The sequence below is a fragment of the Rhynchophorus ferrugineus genome, unplaced genomic scaffold (assembly GCF_030347505.1).
Source record: "Rhynchophorus ferrugineus isolate W39M unplaced genomic scaffold, kcgeb_rfMv2 rfM3, whole genome shotgun sequence".
Lineage (NCBI taxonomy): Eukaryota > Metazoa > Arthropoda > Insecta > Coleoptera > Curculionidae > Rhynchophorus > Rhynchophorus ferrugineus.
Window position 1 is genome coordinate 31,009,927 of NW_027472582.1, and position 13,998 is coordinate 31,023,924.

The window sequence follows — 13,998 nt, forward strand, 5'->3', positions numbered from 1 at the left end:
TTTTCATTTTTTAAATATGAAAACTGTTGGCAGGAAATAGCATTATTCCTAGTAGAAAAAATCTTCAGGTATCAGAAAATACACTACTTCGTTTTTGGGATTTCAAAGCTTTTGGATACAGATTTTTAAATATAAATAGATGGTGTTTATTAATTAAAAATTCTAACATGCTTTAATTAAAGTTCATGTTAATATTTTTACGCCATTATTAATATTTTTATATTGTACATAATTATGAGATTTAGTAAATACGATCCTATTATGAAGATCAGTAGAATTCTTATTATCAATTACAAATTACAAAGCAAACAAATTTCCTTATTTTCAAAACAACATCTTAATATACTGAGGCTTGAATCTTCCTTGTAATTTAAATAATAATAATGATTGCATATATATGATTAGCTTAGACTCTAAAATAATAGAATTAGGAAGAAAACATATTTTGTTAAAAAATAAACAAACCAAAAGCCAACTTAAGCCATTGTTTATTTACCTAAAACATTTTAATATATATATATATATATATATATATATATATATATATATATATATATATATATATATATATATTTGAACGTATAACAAAATAATATAAAACAGAATAATATTTAAATACGTCCTATTTATTCAATGATTACAGCATTATTCAAAAACACTACAATACCTTTTTAGGCGCTGGTTCACCAGATTCCATTATTACCGTTTCTAGTACACTAACACTTTTATAAAAGGCACATAACCGTACATATTTATTTATTTTATAAATGTTTAAAGGCAAAGTAGTAATATACTTCATACAAGCTGGAAGTACAAACCAAAAAGTGAGGTTAAACAAGATTACTACTCTAGTCGGAAATAAAATATCGCCGTTAAAACACCATTTTTATAACACAGAATAACCTTCAATATACTCATTGAGCTTGATTCAGGATACGTTTCAATTTTCCTAAATTCTAAACTATCACTATTTAAAAATGTAAATAATACAGATACCCCAAATTGCCGGTGTTAAAACCACGTGTGATATTAGTTACAGTGTTGTAGGAAATCGTATACGAACCGTAGGTATATTTAAATCACTTCTTATTTAACTCATGACAATTGCAAATGGATAAGATATTTTAAATCTTATTTAATATGATAACAGTTGAAACTTTAATAGATATTAGGTATTATAAACGTTAAAAACAGTTATAAAATACTGTAAAACATTGGCAACCAGTAAAAATTGCAAGCTGGCAACGCTGACCTGATATCGAATCAGCTGTTAGTTGAAACATGTCGCTTGCGCGGTGTGGTTATACAAGGACCAATCAAAAAATTTTGGCAATATGGGAATTGGAAAAAAAATAATACCAGTTGGAAATCTTTACTTTAAGTAAAACTACTTTTAGTAAAAATTAAATAAGATTTTGATATATAAATTATCAAATATTTAAATATAGATTTAATTTTGTTTAAATAATTTTTTATGTTAACAATGGTATGTACATAAATAATTTAACAAATTTGACCAACTTTGTTTTGAGAGCTTTAGTTAAATTCAAAGTGAGAGAAGCCGCAAGTAATTTAAAAAATATTCGATCTGTGGTCTATACCTAGTAGATAAGTAGATTCTAACTTATTTATTTGTCGAATTAGTTATTATTTGATTTTTATATTACTCCAAAAATTTCTTCTCGAATGACATGATTGATGTACCGTAAAAGATTTTTTAGTTTGTTAATTTTTTCAAATCATTTTTTTTTTCACTTTGGAACGGCATTTATTGAGAAATACAGGTTCAATATATTTTAATGCAAATATTCTCCATCACAACATCTTCATTACGATACCGTGTCGAAAAAATGATGTTGTTTTAACAGGGATCAAACTATAAATGCATTTTCGCACTAGTTCAATTTGCTCAATTGTTCCAGTTACTTTCGGTCTTTGCAGATTGTAATATACTACACCTGCTTAATAACCCTATAACATGCATAGCTAAACTTTGTGGTCGTGAATATTCCACTTTGATGACAATATCGACGGCCCTTCTCTTCTTTTTTTTTGCATGCAAGTAATGAAATCGCTATGTTGAGAGAATTTTTGACTAATTTGCGTGATAGTAATTTTCCTTGCTTTTTAATTTTTTCCATCACATGTAAATGGCGGAAAACCGCTGATTATTCATTGTCTATAACTTTGAAAGACTTTTAGAATATGAGTCGAGGTTTTGTCCAATAGATCTTGTAATTCATCTCCTCTCTCCAGAAATTTTTTTGTCACTGACTGCAAAGTCACTACTTTAACATTATTGAAACGAAAACTGATTTTTAGGGATATGATGAAACAGCATCACTATAAGTTTCAAAATGTTTCATAGCCTTTGGCAACAGATTTCTTCAAGTCAAACAACTAAAATAATGAAATTTGGTTATGCGAAACTCATATTAATTAGAAAACTGTTATTTTATGGAGAGAAATGCCAAAACCATGGAATTTAACAGTAACGTTAGGTTGTTTAACATTTGTTCATATTTTTATCAATAGGTATCACTGATCAAACTACATATTCAACATTAATTTTGGTGCATAATTATCCGGCAACTATTAAATGACTATCAATATAATAAAATCGATGTCAAAGTACTGTTATTATTTGAAGGCAATTTATGCTCAACATTTAACTCAAAACAAGTTTGAAACAAGAAATTGGTCAAATTAGAATTTGACCGCCCCAAGGCATGCGGCACATTATTATTAATTAACAAACTTCGACGCTTAATTAACTCAATGTACCAGGACAGTTTGGTGAGATGCTATTACGGTTTCTCTGAAGGCCCGTCTAACCCTCTGATTCTGATGTATTATTACCTGCAATTAAACAACAATGCAACTAAGGAGCGCTAATATATAACTGTTAATTATATATGTTAAATACGAACATTCAAGGGTTGTCAATTTATTTATACGTAAGCATACAATATAAATTGTTATATAAAATAGTATAGTGTATCTAGTCATACATAGAACAAAAGCAATTCTAGAAAAGTATTTATGTATCAAAAAGTTTTCAATTTCAATGGATTTTGTTTTTTGCAAAAAATACCCTCCAAGTTTTCGTAATTTTTTTCTACAAATTCTTCTGACTCAAGGTGCAAAAACGCAAAGGGCACCATATTTTGAACTGTGTGACTATTTTTGATGCCTCTTGATTTCCGCTCCCAATTTCCCTTTAGAGCTTGTTCAAATTGAATATTGTAAGGGTAGAAATGCAATTATTTCTTCATAGTTAGTAAAATATCGACTTAACAATAATTAAAATGTCTGTATATTTGCGTAGATAATGCCGCAGATCTGCATTAACTAAGAATATTCCAGCTTAATTGAGTCCAGAACGCGTTTCAACTTCTTTATCCACTTTTTCAGGATAAATTTTTTTCAGGATCATTTTACAGCTAAAAGCACTATATAAATTTAAAATATTAGCTTTCTCAATGGAAACCCTATATATATATCATTTGAATTATTATGATGTATTAACGAAATCAAAGTATCATTTTATTTTATGAAGATACTAGCGACCCGCCCCGGCTTCACACGGGTGCAATGCTGATACTAAATTAAATACACTACAGAAAAAATATGAACGTTGTATATAAAAACATAGCGGCCCGCTCCGACTTTGCACGGGCATAAAATATATATGCCTATGTCACTCAATGAAAACATGATTAAAATCGATCCAGTATTTTTGGTTCATTCATTACTGCCCTTGGCCTGCACGCATTAAATTTGGAGTAAAACAATTTCTCTTCCCCTATACTTACTATGAAGATTTCCTGCTATCTTTGGAATATCTAAATTCATACAATTTTTATTACATTACACATTTTTAAACGCAAATTTTAAATTTGTAATATCTCCGAAAATATTTGTTTAATTTACATGCTGTAAGGAACCATATTGATCTATATTAATTGCACACTGTATTTAAGGTACTTAATTCGATAAGGATTAATGCCGTATTGCTTAAAATAGCTTCGTAAATAAGCCATTTTCTCATGAAAAAAGTAAACAATAAAAATGGTTAATGTGGGTTATCCCTAAAAGATAAACATATACCATCGCGGACTTTTTTGTAGACCTTTTTATGGTGTACAATACTGTAGTACATTAATTTGATCTAACTCGTAGGGTTAGGCAGCGTTTTTGCTAATTGCTAAATAAGCCTAAAAAAATAGGTTAATTTACGACATCACGTTAGAAACCTCTAAAATTAGCAATGTTGCCTTAGTATATTATGCATGTATTATACATATAAACCTTCCTCTTGAATCACTCTATCTATTGAAAAAAACCGCATCAAAATCCGTTGCGTAGTTTTAAAGATTTAAGCGCACATGGGGATATAGGGACAGAAAAGGCGACTTTGTTTTATACTATGTAGTGATATGTTGTTTCACATCAGATTAACATTACATGTTAGAGATCATTGCATTTAAATTAAATACAATGTACCATTAATACTAGTGAGATAATATTGAAGTACACTCTCTATATAACTGAAATAAGTAATATAGGTCTACAAAAAGAGTTTCAAGAACTGTTTAAGTATGTTTTGGGGTGTGATCTGTAGCGTTGAACAGTAGTCTGAAGTCATATTCCTTCTCTTTTCCATCTTTTTAATGTTCTAGTGATATAGTTTTTTTTCAACATTTTCAGAAAGTAATCGAGGTAGGAATGAAGAAAATGTACTTTAAGACTCATTAAGCAACCTAAAGCTTGTAATATTTTTGGCATTCTTTTGACGATTTGTTTATAGGGTGATTATGATTGCTTAAAAATGTCTCTATAAAGAAGTGTCTAATGTCTGGTCCGACGAAAACACCTTCCTTCACCTTTACTTCTGACAGACCATTTGATAATATGTATTTGAACCAATCTCCATCTTTGGAAGTTTACAAATTATTTTCATCAATCTCAAATCAAGTGTATCTTGAAGGGCGTTCTCTTAAAGACTAACTTAAAGCCCCTTCTACGAAATAATCCACGGGAATGGAAGTGTACAACTAAGTAAGAATTCTTTTTGATGAATCTGTAAAAAAGCACCATTGCGCTGTATCGTATTGGATTATTTTCGTTTTCAGCATACCAAGGTACATAGAAAGATGTTGAAAATAATCATCGGCTTTTTTAGATGCAGACTTGTGTAATTTAATTTTATTTGTATTACTGCCAAGCCAGATATATTTTAATTTTATTATAACCAAGGGCAAATATGAAATAATTAATGTAATAAGTATGCAAGAGCAGTCATACATGAAGAAATATTTAAATAATACATACAAGCAAAATGGTTTCAGACTGGTTCACCTACATCCGTATAAAATAACAGATATATTTTATATATTTTTGAGTCCCTTTTTAATATCACTGAAGTTTATCGAGACTGAACCTATTACTTAAAGTAGGCTCAGAACCGCAGCATTTTCGCTTCTCTCTTTGGTAGATTTTACACTCTTGCTTTATGGATAAATACAATTTGAAATAATCACAAATCAATATATTTATAAACATGCGGGATTCGAACCTGTGTCTACCGGCAAGAGTCACCTTAACCAGCGTGTCAACCAAGTCGACCCGATATATTTGTGTCACATGTCACATGTATATATAATAAAGAATATTTCAATAAAAAGCTGTTTTAATTGTGATATTTTATAAATGTTAAATTTTCCTTCATACATGACCGGTACTGTAACAGCAACTGTTACGAAATAGACTTTTAGATAATAACTTGTTACTTTATTAAGTCTTAGTTATATAACGAATTTTCCGGTTCATGAATATTACAGTCAATGATGATGAACCTGCCGTAAAGTGACTGAAACCCTACCCCCGAGATTTTCACGAAATGCCCTCAGGCAGACACCCTCACTGTTTATTCTGTTGATATGATCCTTTGTACGCCAAGTGTGGATAATACACTTAATATTATAGTGGTAATATAATTTGAAAATAAACCTTGGGATAAGACTAATTAGAAATGTTTTTAATGTCGAAAGGTTATATGCAATAAAAAAATTTAATAAAAAAGTAAAATATACAACTCCGCATGCACCCACAACAGTAAGGTGTAAAAGTTGTGATTATATGTCATTATGAATTCCTTGTGTCAGGTTAAACTGTTAACAAGGAATATTATATAGGTGTTGTTGCCTTTTGGGCGTCGTATGCCTAAAGATGTAATTATGTAGGAGAATTTTGATTTTTTCACCAAGATAAATAACAATAAAGTTCAGTATAAACTTGCAAATATCAGAAACATCGAATTTAACAGTTATTTATTAATTCTATTCAATATTTTACATTTTCACCAACAGATATCGCTGATTAAATTACAAGCAAGCGCGATCACGGTAGTCCAATGTTAGATTATCCAATAGGTTCGTATAAATAAAATGGAAATTTACAAGAACCAAAATGGTAACATTCGTTAATTTCGGTAAAATATTGATCAATGACGTCGTTGTGAATTTTAATCTTCCTAACATAGCCATTCATCTAGAAATTAGAAATGAGCTAAAGATGAATTTTTAGTCAAGTCGTCCTACAACAGTTGTGACTATCAGCTCCAAACGTCTGCTTTTATCGCCATTGTCTTTGAGCATCCGAGTTAGTTGGATCTTGTACAACTGTAGATCCAAGTTTGGATGCGACGTTGAAGATTTAACTGTCTAGAGTTTTTCTGTGCACTTTTATCGACAACATCTATGTTTTGTGATGGGATTCTCTTTAGCCATTCTGACGTTCCAATGGCTGTCTGTTTTACAAAGGTATTCGTCCAGAAGGTGGCAGTAACCAACTGATCTAATTATATTACCAGATTGAAGGTAATCAATAAATAAAATTTCTGTTACGTTCCAGAAAAGTAATACTAACACTTCCTTATTGGATGCCTGATTATGAATTTGTTTCGAGGCTGGAATCACCCCAGTAAAATATCATTTAATCGTGACATATTGGTGATCTACGTTCACTGTTCACTCTACAAAATTGAAAAACTTAATAACTAAATAAATAATTACCAAAAGGGAACGAATAAATTTGTAACATGGATCGTATTATTCGGAAATGCTTGAAGCACAGCGCCTCAATTTACATTTTGTTGGGATCTTCTATTAATGTTAAAAATAGCGTTCTAAAAATATATGATAATTCCCACTCCTGTAGTTGACGTTGCCAAGAATGGCAAATCGTATTACTATTTCCACGATTTATATTTAATATTTTAACTTCACTACATATATATGTATATTTCGTTTTAATTTTATTCAATAATTTAAGCTTTATTAAAATTCTAAATAATATCAATATTTCATAAAATCAAGTTACGAAATAGCCAGATTTTTCCAACCAACATTTTCGTGAATAGAAATAAATCGTGTTATTTTAAGAATTATCATACAATTTGGCAACGCACAACATCGTATTTTATTCTAATAGTGTGTACCGTTGATTCAAACAGACGAGAATTGTACAATACCTAGCCTCATTTAATGGAGCCACAATCTGATCAGAATGATCAACCGGCAGTTGAACAAAACGAAGCTAAATTACAACGGATAAAAACAAAATGTTTGCGTAAGTTTCTTATTTTATTTAGAGCTGTTTATCAAAAAAATCTTAAGTATGTTTTTACCAGATAATAATTGTTGTGTATACAATATAATAATTGAATGTTTTTTAATAAGGAGTGCACCTATATAGTACAAAGATGCTTCTTGTACTGTAAATGCAGTGATATTACTCAAACGAGTTACTAATATTAAACAAACAATTTAAACAGAATATTTTAACATTTCAACGTTTTTCAATGAATAACAAATGTTTAATGTATGTCATCATATCTTGGTATATATAGCAGTGTTTGAAGGCGTATGAACATATATGTTGAACGCTGTTGAATCATTTTTGTTATTTGTTATTATAGGTATATTATGTATCATTTTAATGATTGATTGTAATTCGTTATTATTACTTTTATTGGTAATTAAAATATTAAAACGAATCAATCATGATTTTTCTTTATAAATTCAGAGTTCATATACTGAAAATTCTACATATTGTTATAGTCCCACCCATTAAAAACTGATTCTTCAATATCGGCTTCAAGCTTTTAGTGTTATTTGGGTACTCGTTTTTACTCATCATATTTTGTTTAATATTATATCCTGTCTATAGTTCTTCACCACTTCACCACTTCTTAGGTATTCACGTAAAAATAGATAACAATGAATTTAACTTCGGAAATGTTGTCCATTGTTTTCTATGGCCTTGCATAATCTCTCAGTTCTCTCAAGTCATCGATGAATGTAGGCACATTTTGTAATATTTATTCAATAAAATATTCTGCATTGACTGGAGTAAATGATAACTGAATGTAACTAGTAATATGAAATTATTCGTTCAGTTTCTTTATCTCGTGATCTAAACAGTTTTCAATAGTTTCTCACATACGTTCCATTAGGTGCACAGCAGAATCCAATGTCGTGAATCCAGTCCGGTGAAGGGCTTGGACAATATTTTATATCAATTATTTTTCTCATTTGGTTTAAAACGTTGAAGATAAGGATGGAAACAATGTTGTCACCATGGAAATTATAAACTAATTCTCCTTTATAAGAATATTTTCCTTTTTGAAAATCGTATAGAATCCTTTGTCGAATGTGATGTTGGTCAGTTGCCATGATAAACTCTGTTTTTCTGAAACGTTATGTAATTCACTTATTAGGGCATGCTTGTATGGAACTAAAGTACAATAAACATTATCTGAAAAAAATATTAATAGTTCCAAATATATTTTAAACTTCTAATATATAATTAAGAATTGCTATAAAAGTATATGATTATTCCAGAGTCAAAAAATTTGTGGTAGTTATAGCTTGATGATAGATAGCTTTTATACAAATAAAATAAAAAGAAAATAGTTGCCAATTTTCATTTTTTAAGCATATATATTAAATTAATATTGTTCCTTATTTTCTGTTTTAATAAAAAAAAAATAAATATTTTATAGTTTATGTATTTTATAGAATATTTATAGATATAAATCAATTAGCTGCTATATATATAATGATGGCACTAGTATATATAAACACAGCTGAAAATTTTAAATAAAAACTTTTTTTAGATTGATTTCGCAATACTGTTTTTTAAGCAGTTGATTTTTTGAAAATAGGTTCTGTTTTATTCACAACTGTTAAATATTACATGCTGTAAGACCGATATAAAATGATAAGATAATTTTAAAAATTGAAATTCCAATTTGTCTGATAAAGAAATCAAATGAAATATTCATAATTCCCATTTTTGTTTACTAAATATATACTATTCTAAGTACAAAAAAATCTACGATTTATATATCTCTAGAATTAGAAGATTTATCACTCCAGTCATATTTGTTGTCGGACGGAAGGTTTACATTTTATTGGAGTTTCAATGCGCGCAAGACGATAAAATCATTTGAAATTCCGTTTTCGAAATTGCAAAAACATAAAAATGAGTAGAAAAATTCCTTCTATAAAATTTGATATAAAATCTGGTTTTATATAAAGTAGAAACGGGGCGTAATAGTTTAGATAGCTGTTCGCATTAGTTCAACACTATTACCATAACCCAATTTTATGTTTCAGGAAAATTGCATTTTTGAGGTACTTAAACTGCAAAGATATCAGAGAAGGTTAATAAACGTCTATATTGCTTTAATTCTAATGCTTTTTATTTAATGACCAAATATTAATATATTTTTCAAAAGTTCCTTCGCCATATCGTCAATATGTTAAAAATTACAATATTATATTTTCCCCTATTGTATATCAAAATTATACAAGACTGAAGCTAAAAAGCTTTAAGCATAATCGAAATAATGAATAGTTTTGAGATATGTAGAGTTCCATAACAATACATTTTTATTAAATATTATAATTAATCTTTTGCATGATAAAAGCCTTTTGATTTTTAAATTTTGAATTCTTAGATTAATTATTAGAATAAATATTAGATTAATTTTTCTTTAAATAAATAATATTGCTAAATCCTTTAAAATTTACTCAAAAAACTTTTTTTGCTTGTTCAGTTCAGGTCAAGAATTAATTGTCTTTAATAAATGTCTTTAATTAATTTTCTTAGTTGTGATATTTATTATGTATATTATAAAGTTTTTTTTATTTTAGCTGGAGTAAAGATTACCCTTATTATATCCATTTTACTCTCTTTGGTATCATTCATTATCGGAATATGGGGTACACATAAATGTCCAGTAGAAGATAACATACCATTTTTCCTAATAGTCATAGGTTCGTTCCAGCGTACTACGCTATACGGTTAAAACATTTGATTTTGTTTTAGGGGGAATTGGATTGTTATCAAAGGTTCTTACATACGTTAGAGAGAAATTGGTTAAACTAAACGATAAAACACAATATATTATGTCCGTCCTGTATACGGTTGAGATCGTGTTTCTTCTAAATGGTAAGAAGTATACTGGGTAAACTATATTATCTCTAGTTTTTGTTGTTTCTAGGATCATTTTGGGTTTTCAAAGTTTATAAACCGAGTTTCGATCCAACTGATGATGATAAATACTGCAGCAAAACAGTTTATATGTTTGCATTCGCATACTTATTTATACTTTATGGCATGGTTATTGTAGTAATATGTACATTCCTTTGCTTTTTAGGATGTATATTATGTGTGGTTGCTACATCTGATGATACTGATGTAGAAGCACAGAATCAAAGTGAAACACAACCGATACGACAATAAACATTTGATTTGTTCATTACATGTATTTGTTTTATAAATTAATAATTTGCACATTAATTGTAAATAGTATTATTTCCATAGCCCATCTAAAAACTCCAATTAGCTTGTTTGAGGGATGCCCGATATCTCAAGCAGAATCAGTCAAATACCTCGGTCAAATCCATTTCGATGGCAGGTTAAATTGGAAACATCACATTGAACAAAAGATAAAACAGAGCAGACTGAGAAAATCATTGGAACAAATGAGAGAAGATTATATTGAATAATATAATGTATGTGTATTGTGTTTTGAAATATTAGAATTTCATTTTTCTATTAGATGTCTTTCTATTAGAAGTCTAGATAAAAATATGGCGCCATTAGTTTACTTAGTCAAAATATATTAGGCCTTGAAAATAGAGATTCCACGTACGTTCGACTGTACACTAAACAACTTTAACGTTAGGCTCCACACACCGCCATAATTTTAAAATTAATAGTAAAATTGTACTGCTAAAATAAGCTTAAATTGCGAAACCTTTCATTCGACTCTGTACAGTCAACAGTGAATGGAATTGAAGCAGCCTAGTAAGAAAAATGGCCAAATTCTATCAATAGGAACACTATTCCTCACATATCTTTAGTGTCTCGGCAAATATTGACTTGAGATTGACTGGGAAGACCCTGATCCGTCTGATTACCATTTTTTTCGGTCTCTGCAAAACTATTGATAGTGTAAAGCTGCCTTCGAGAGAATTTATTATTATTTAATTAATACATTGTTACTAGTCGTTTCCGTTTAACCTATAACTAGAAGGACCCATCGGCCCTATCTCATTCTCTGGTGAAATACTATTTATACATGTCACTGCTGAATTTTTTAATATATGCATCTCACTACACAGCACCATACAAGATCAGATCAGAACAGTGTCCTGTTCTGGTGGTATACAAAAGTTGCAGTATTTCAATATTCTTATGAGAATGGAGTCTTTCCTGATGCCCCCTTGGAATTCTCTTGATTTCTTGACTGACTGTGGGTATCTGAAGGTCTCGATGTAGGTAATCAGTAGTATTTGGGTGCACCCACAATACCTCTCAGGACTTTGTTCTGAAAAATTTGTATCTTATTTATGTTACTGTTTGCAGAACATCTCCATAATTGAACTCTGTATGCCCATGTAGGTTTCAGTGTTTTCTTATATAATAGCAATTTATTATGTACTGATAATTGTGGTTTTCTTCCCATTAGCCAGTACATTATCTTATATTTCAATTCCGGTTCTTTTCTTTTCTTCCTTGTATGTTCCTTCCAGCGAAGTTTTGTATCGAGATTGATTCCGAGATATTTAGCGTTGTTGCTATATGAAATGATAGTATTATTTAATATTATTGGTGCTTGTACGGTATTTTTATAGGTGAACTGCACATGTACAGATTTACTTTCATTAATTCTTAATTTTCAAGCTTGTGTTCAATTATTTATATTGTCACTTGCCTGTTGTAATTTACGCGAGGCTTCTTCACTATTGTCTCCGACAGTTATAATGTAGTCATCAACAAAGGTAGCTATCGTAATAATACACTTCCTTGTGGTACATCTGCTTTAGCTTCTTTTATTGTAGAGTAAGCTTCTTCTTGTTTGACTCTAAATATTATGGTTGTAATGTACGATTTTAATAGTTCGGTGTGTTGTTTTGGTAGCATTTTGTGTAGTTTATGAACAAGGCCTTCATGCCAAACCTTACCGAAGGCTTGTGCTACATCACAAAATATAGCTGAGCATACTTTTTTACTTTCGTAGGCTTTTTCAATAACATCTTTTATTTGTGGATCTGGTCAATTGTTGAGTGCTTGTTAATAAACCCAAACTGGTGTGTTGGTATTAGTTTTTTTCTCTCTATGATGCCTTCGAGAGAAGATTGTTATTGGTAGTAAACCTTTACTAAATCGAAATATATAAATAAAAAAGTAGCTGAACATATAAATAAATTTTTCTGTTAACAATAATCATACAGAAGTCAAACTGTGTGATTAAAACGTCATATGGTAAGATCTGGCAAACGGTGAATAATATAATCTGCAAGCACTAGGGCAGTAAGCATTTTGTACCAGCATTAATTTTTTTCTTCTGTTTGACTTTTCAGTGGAGTAAGCGTCATTTACGGTACATTTTTGTTTTATTGCTTTAATTTGAAAGAACTTTAGGACTGAACTTCTCAACATATTACTTTTAAATTGTCGGATAAAATTGCCGATAGTAAATGTAGCCGAGAACCCTATGAAAGTGAACTAAAAATTTCAAACATAACTAAATCATCATTGAAGATCCTTATTAAGTTAAATTGTGACATATTTGATTTATGCCTTCAATACAAACGGCCTTTATACAAGTACAATGCGATAATGTGAATTTGCAACATGAGAAAGTTCAATCACATATTACGATGTCCGTAAAAATATACATGAAATCATTTAAATTATCACATCTGTCCCACCCGACATCATATTTATCAGATTTTGATCCTTTTGACTACCAATTGTCCATGGTCTCAACTCATGGTCTCGTTTAGCAACATTTCTGAGAGGGAAATCGAAAAAATGGACTAAATAATTCCATTATTTAGTCCATTTTTTGCTCTGAATAAAGCTTCAAAGTAAAAAAAAACCTTAAAAACTTATTATAAACTAACTATATAGTACAACTTCATAGCAACTTTCTTATTAATAAAATTCCATCGTTTTCAACATAATCAATGTAACAGTATAAATTGTTTAATTTGTCGTGAAACATAAATATCAAATATTGGGGACCTCGTTTAATTGACTTGACATTTCTATTAAGCTGCCGCCTCCAGAAATACCAAATATCTATTAAGAACAGCCCGATGGCATGTGCAGTAGATTTATCGCTTCCACCAGAACTGGCATTTATTTCATCAACTAGTTGGATAATTGAACAGTTTGACATTGAGAATTAATAAATATTTATATAATGAGTGTATGCTCTTGCATCACACGGACAACCTTAACCACAAATTATTATTTGTAGTAGATCTTCATTTTTACAAAAAAAATCAATTAATAGAAAAATTAAAAATGTATGTATTGACTAAGTAAAATTATTGTATCGAATGAATTTCTAAAACTTGTTTATAATCGTTATTATCCATAGACAGAAGTGTAAAACTCGAGGAACAACCA

The 13,998-nt window shown here is 29.6% G+C and overlaps 2 protein-coding genes across 6 annotated transcripts in view; one reads left to right on the plus strand and one right to left on the minus strand.

The window, feature by feature from the left end:
• Window positions 1–13,998, minus strand: part of LOC143193586 (pseudouridylate synthase RPUSD2) — a 662,639-nt gene that overhangs the window by 32,574 nt on the left and 616,067 nt on the right. The window contains exon 1 of one of the 5 annotated variants that reach the window (XM_076399899.1): window positions 668–1,057. The exons of the other annotated variants lie outside the window; for them this stretch is intronic. Within the exon in view, the coding sequence (XP_076256014.1) occupies window positions 668–799 (132 nt within the window). The 5' untranslated portion in view covers window positions 800–1,057. Of the gene's footprint in view, window positions 1–667; window positions 1,058–13,998 lie in introns of those variants that run through there. 5 annotated transcript variants of the gene reach the window in all.
• On the plus strand, window positions 7,471–10,872 carry LOC143193588 (transmembrane protein 272). Its single transcript, XM_076399902.1, has 4 exons — window positions 7,471–7,632; window positions 10,224–10,346; window positions 10,399–10,521; window positions 10,574–10,872. Exons 1-4 carry the CDS (start codon window positions 7,548–7,550, stop codon window positions 10,813–10,815), a joined length of 573 nt encoding a protein of 190 aa, XP_076256017.1. The 5' UTR covers window positions 7,471–7,547; the 3' UTR covers window positions 10,816–10,872.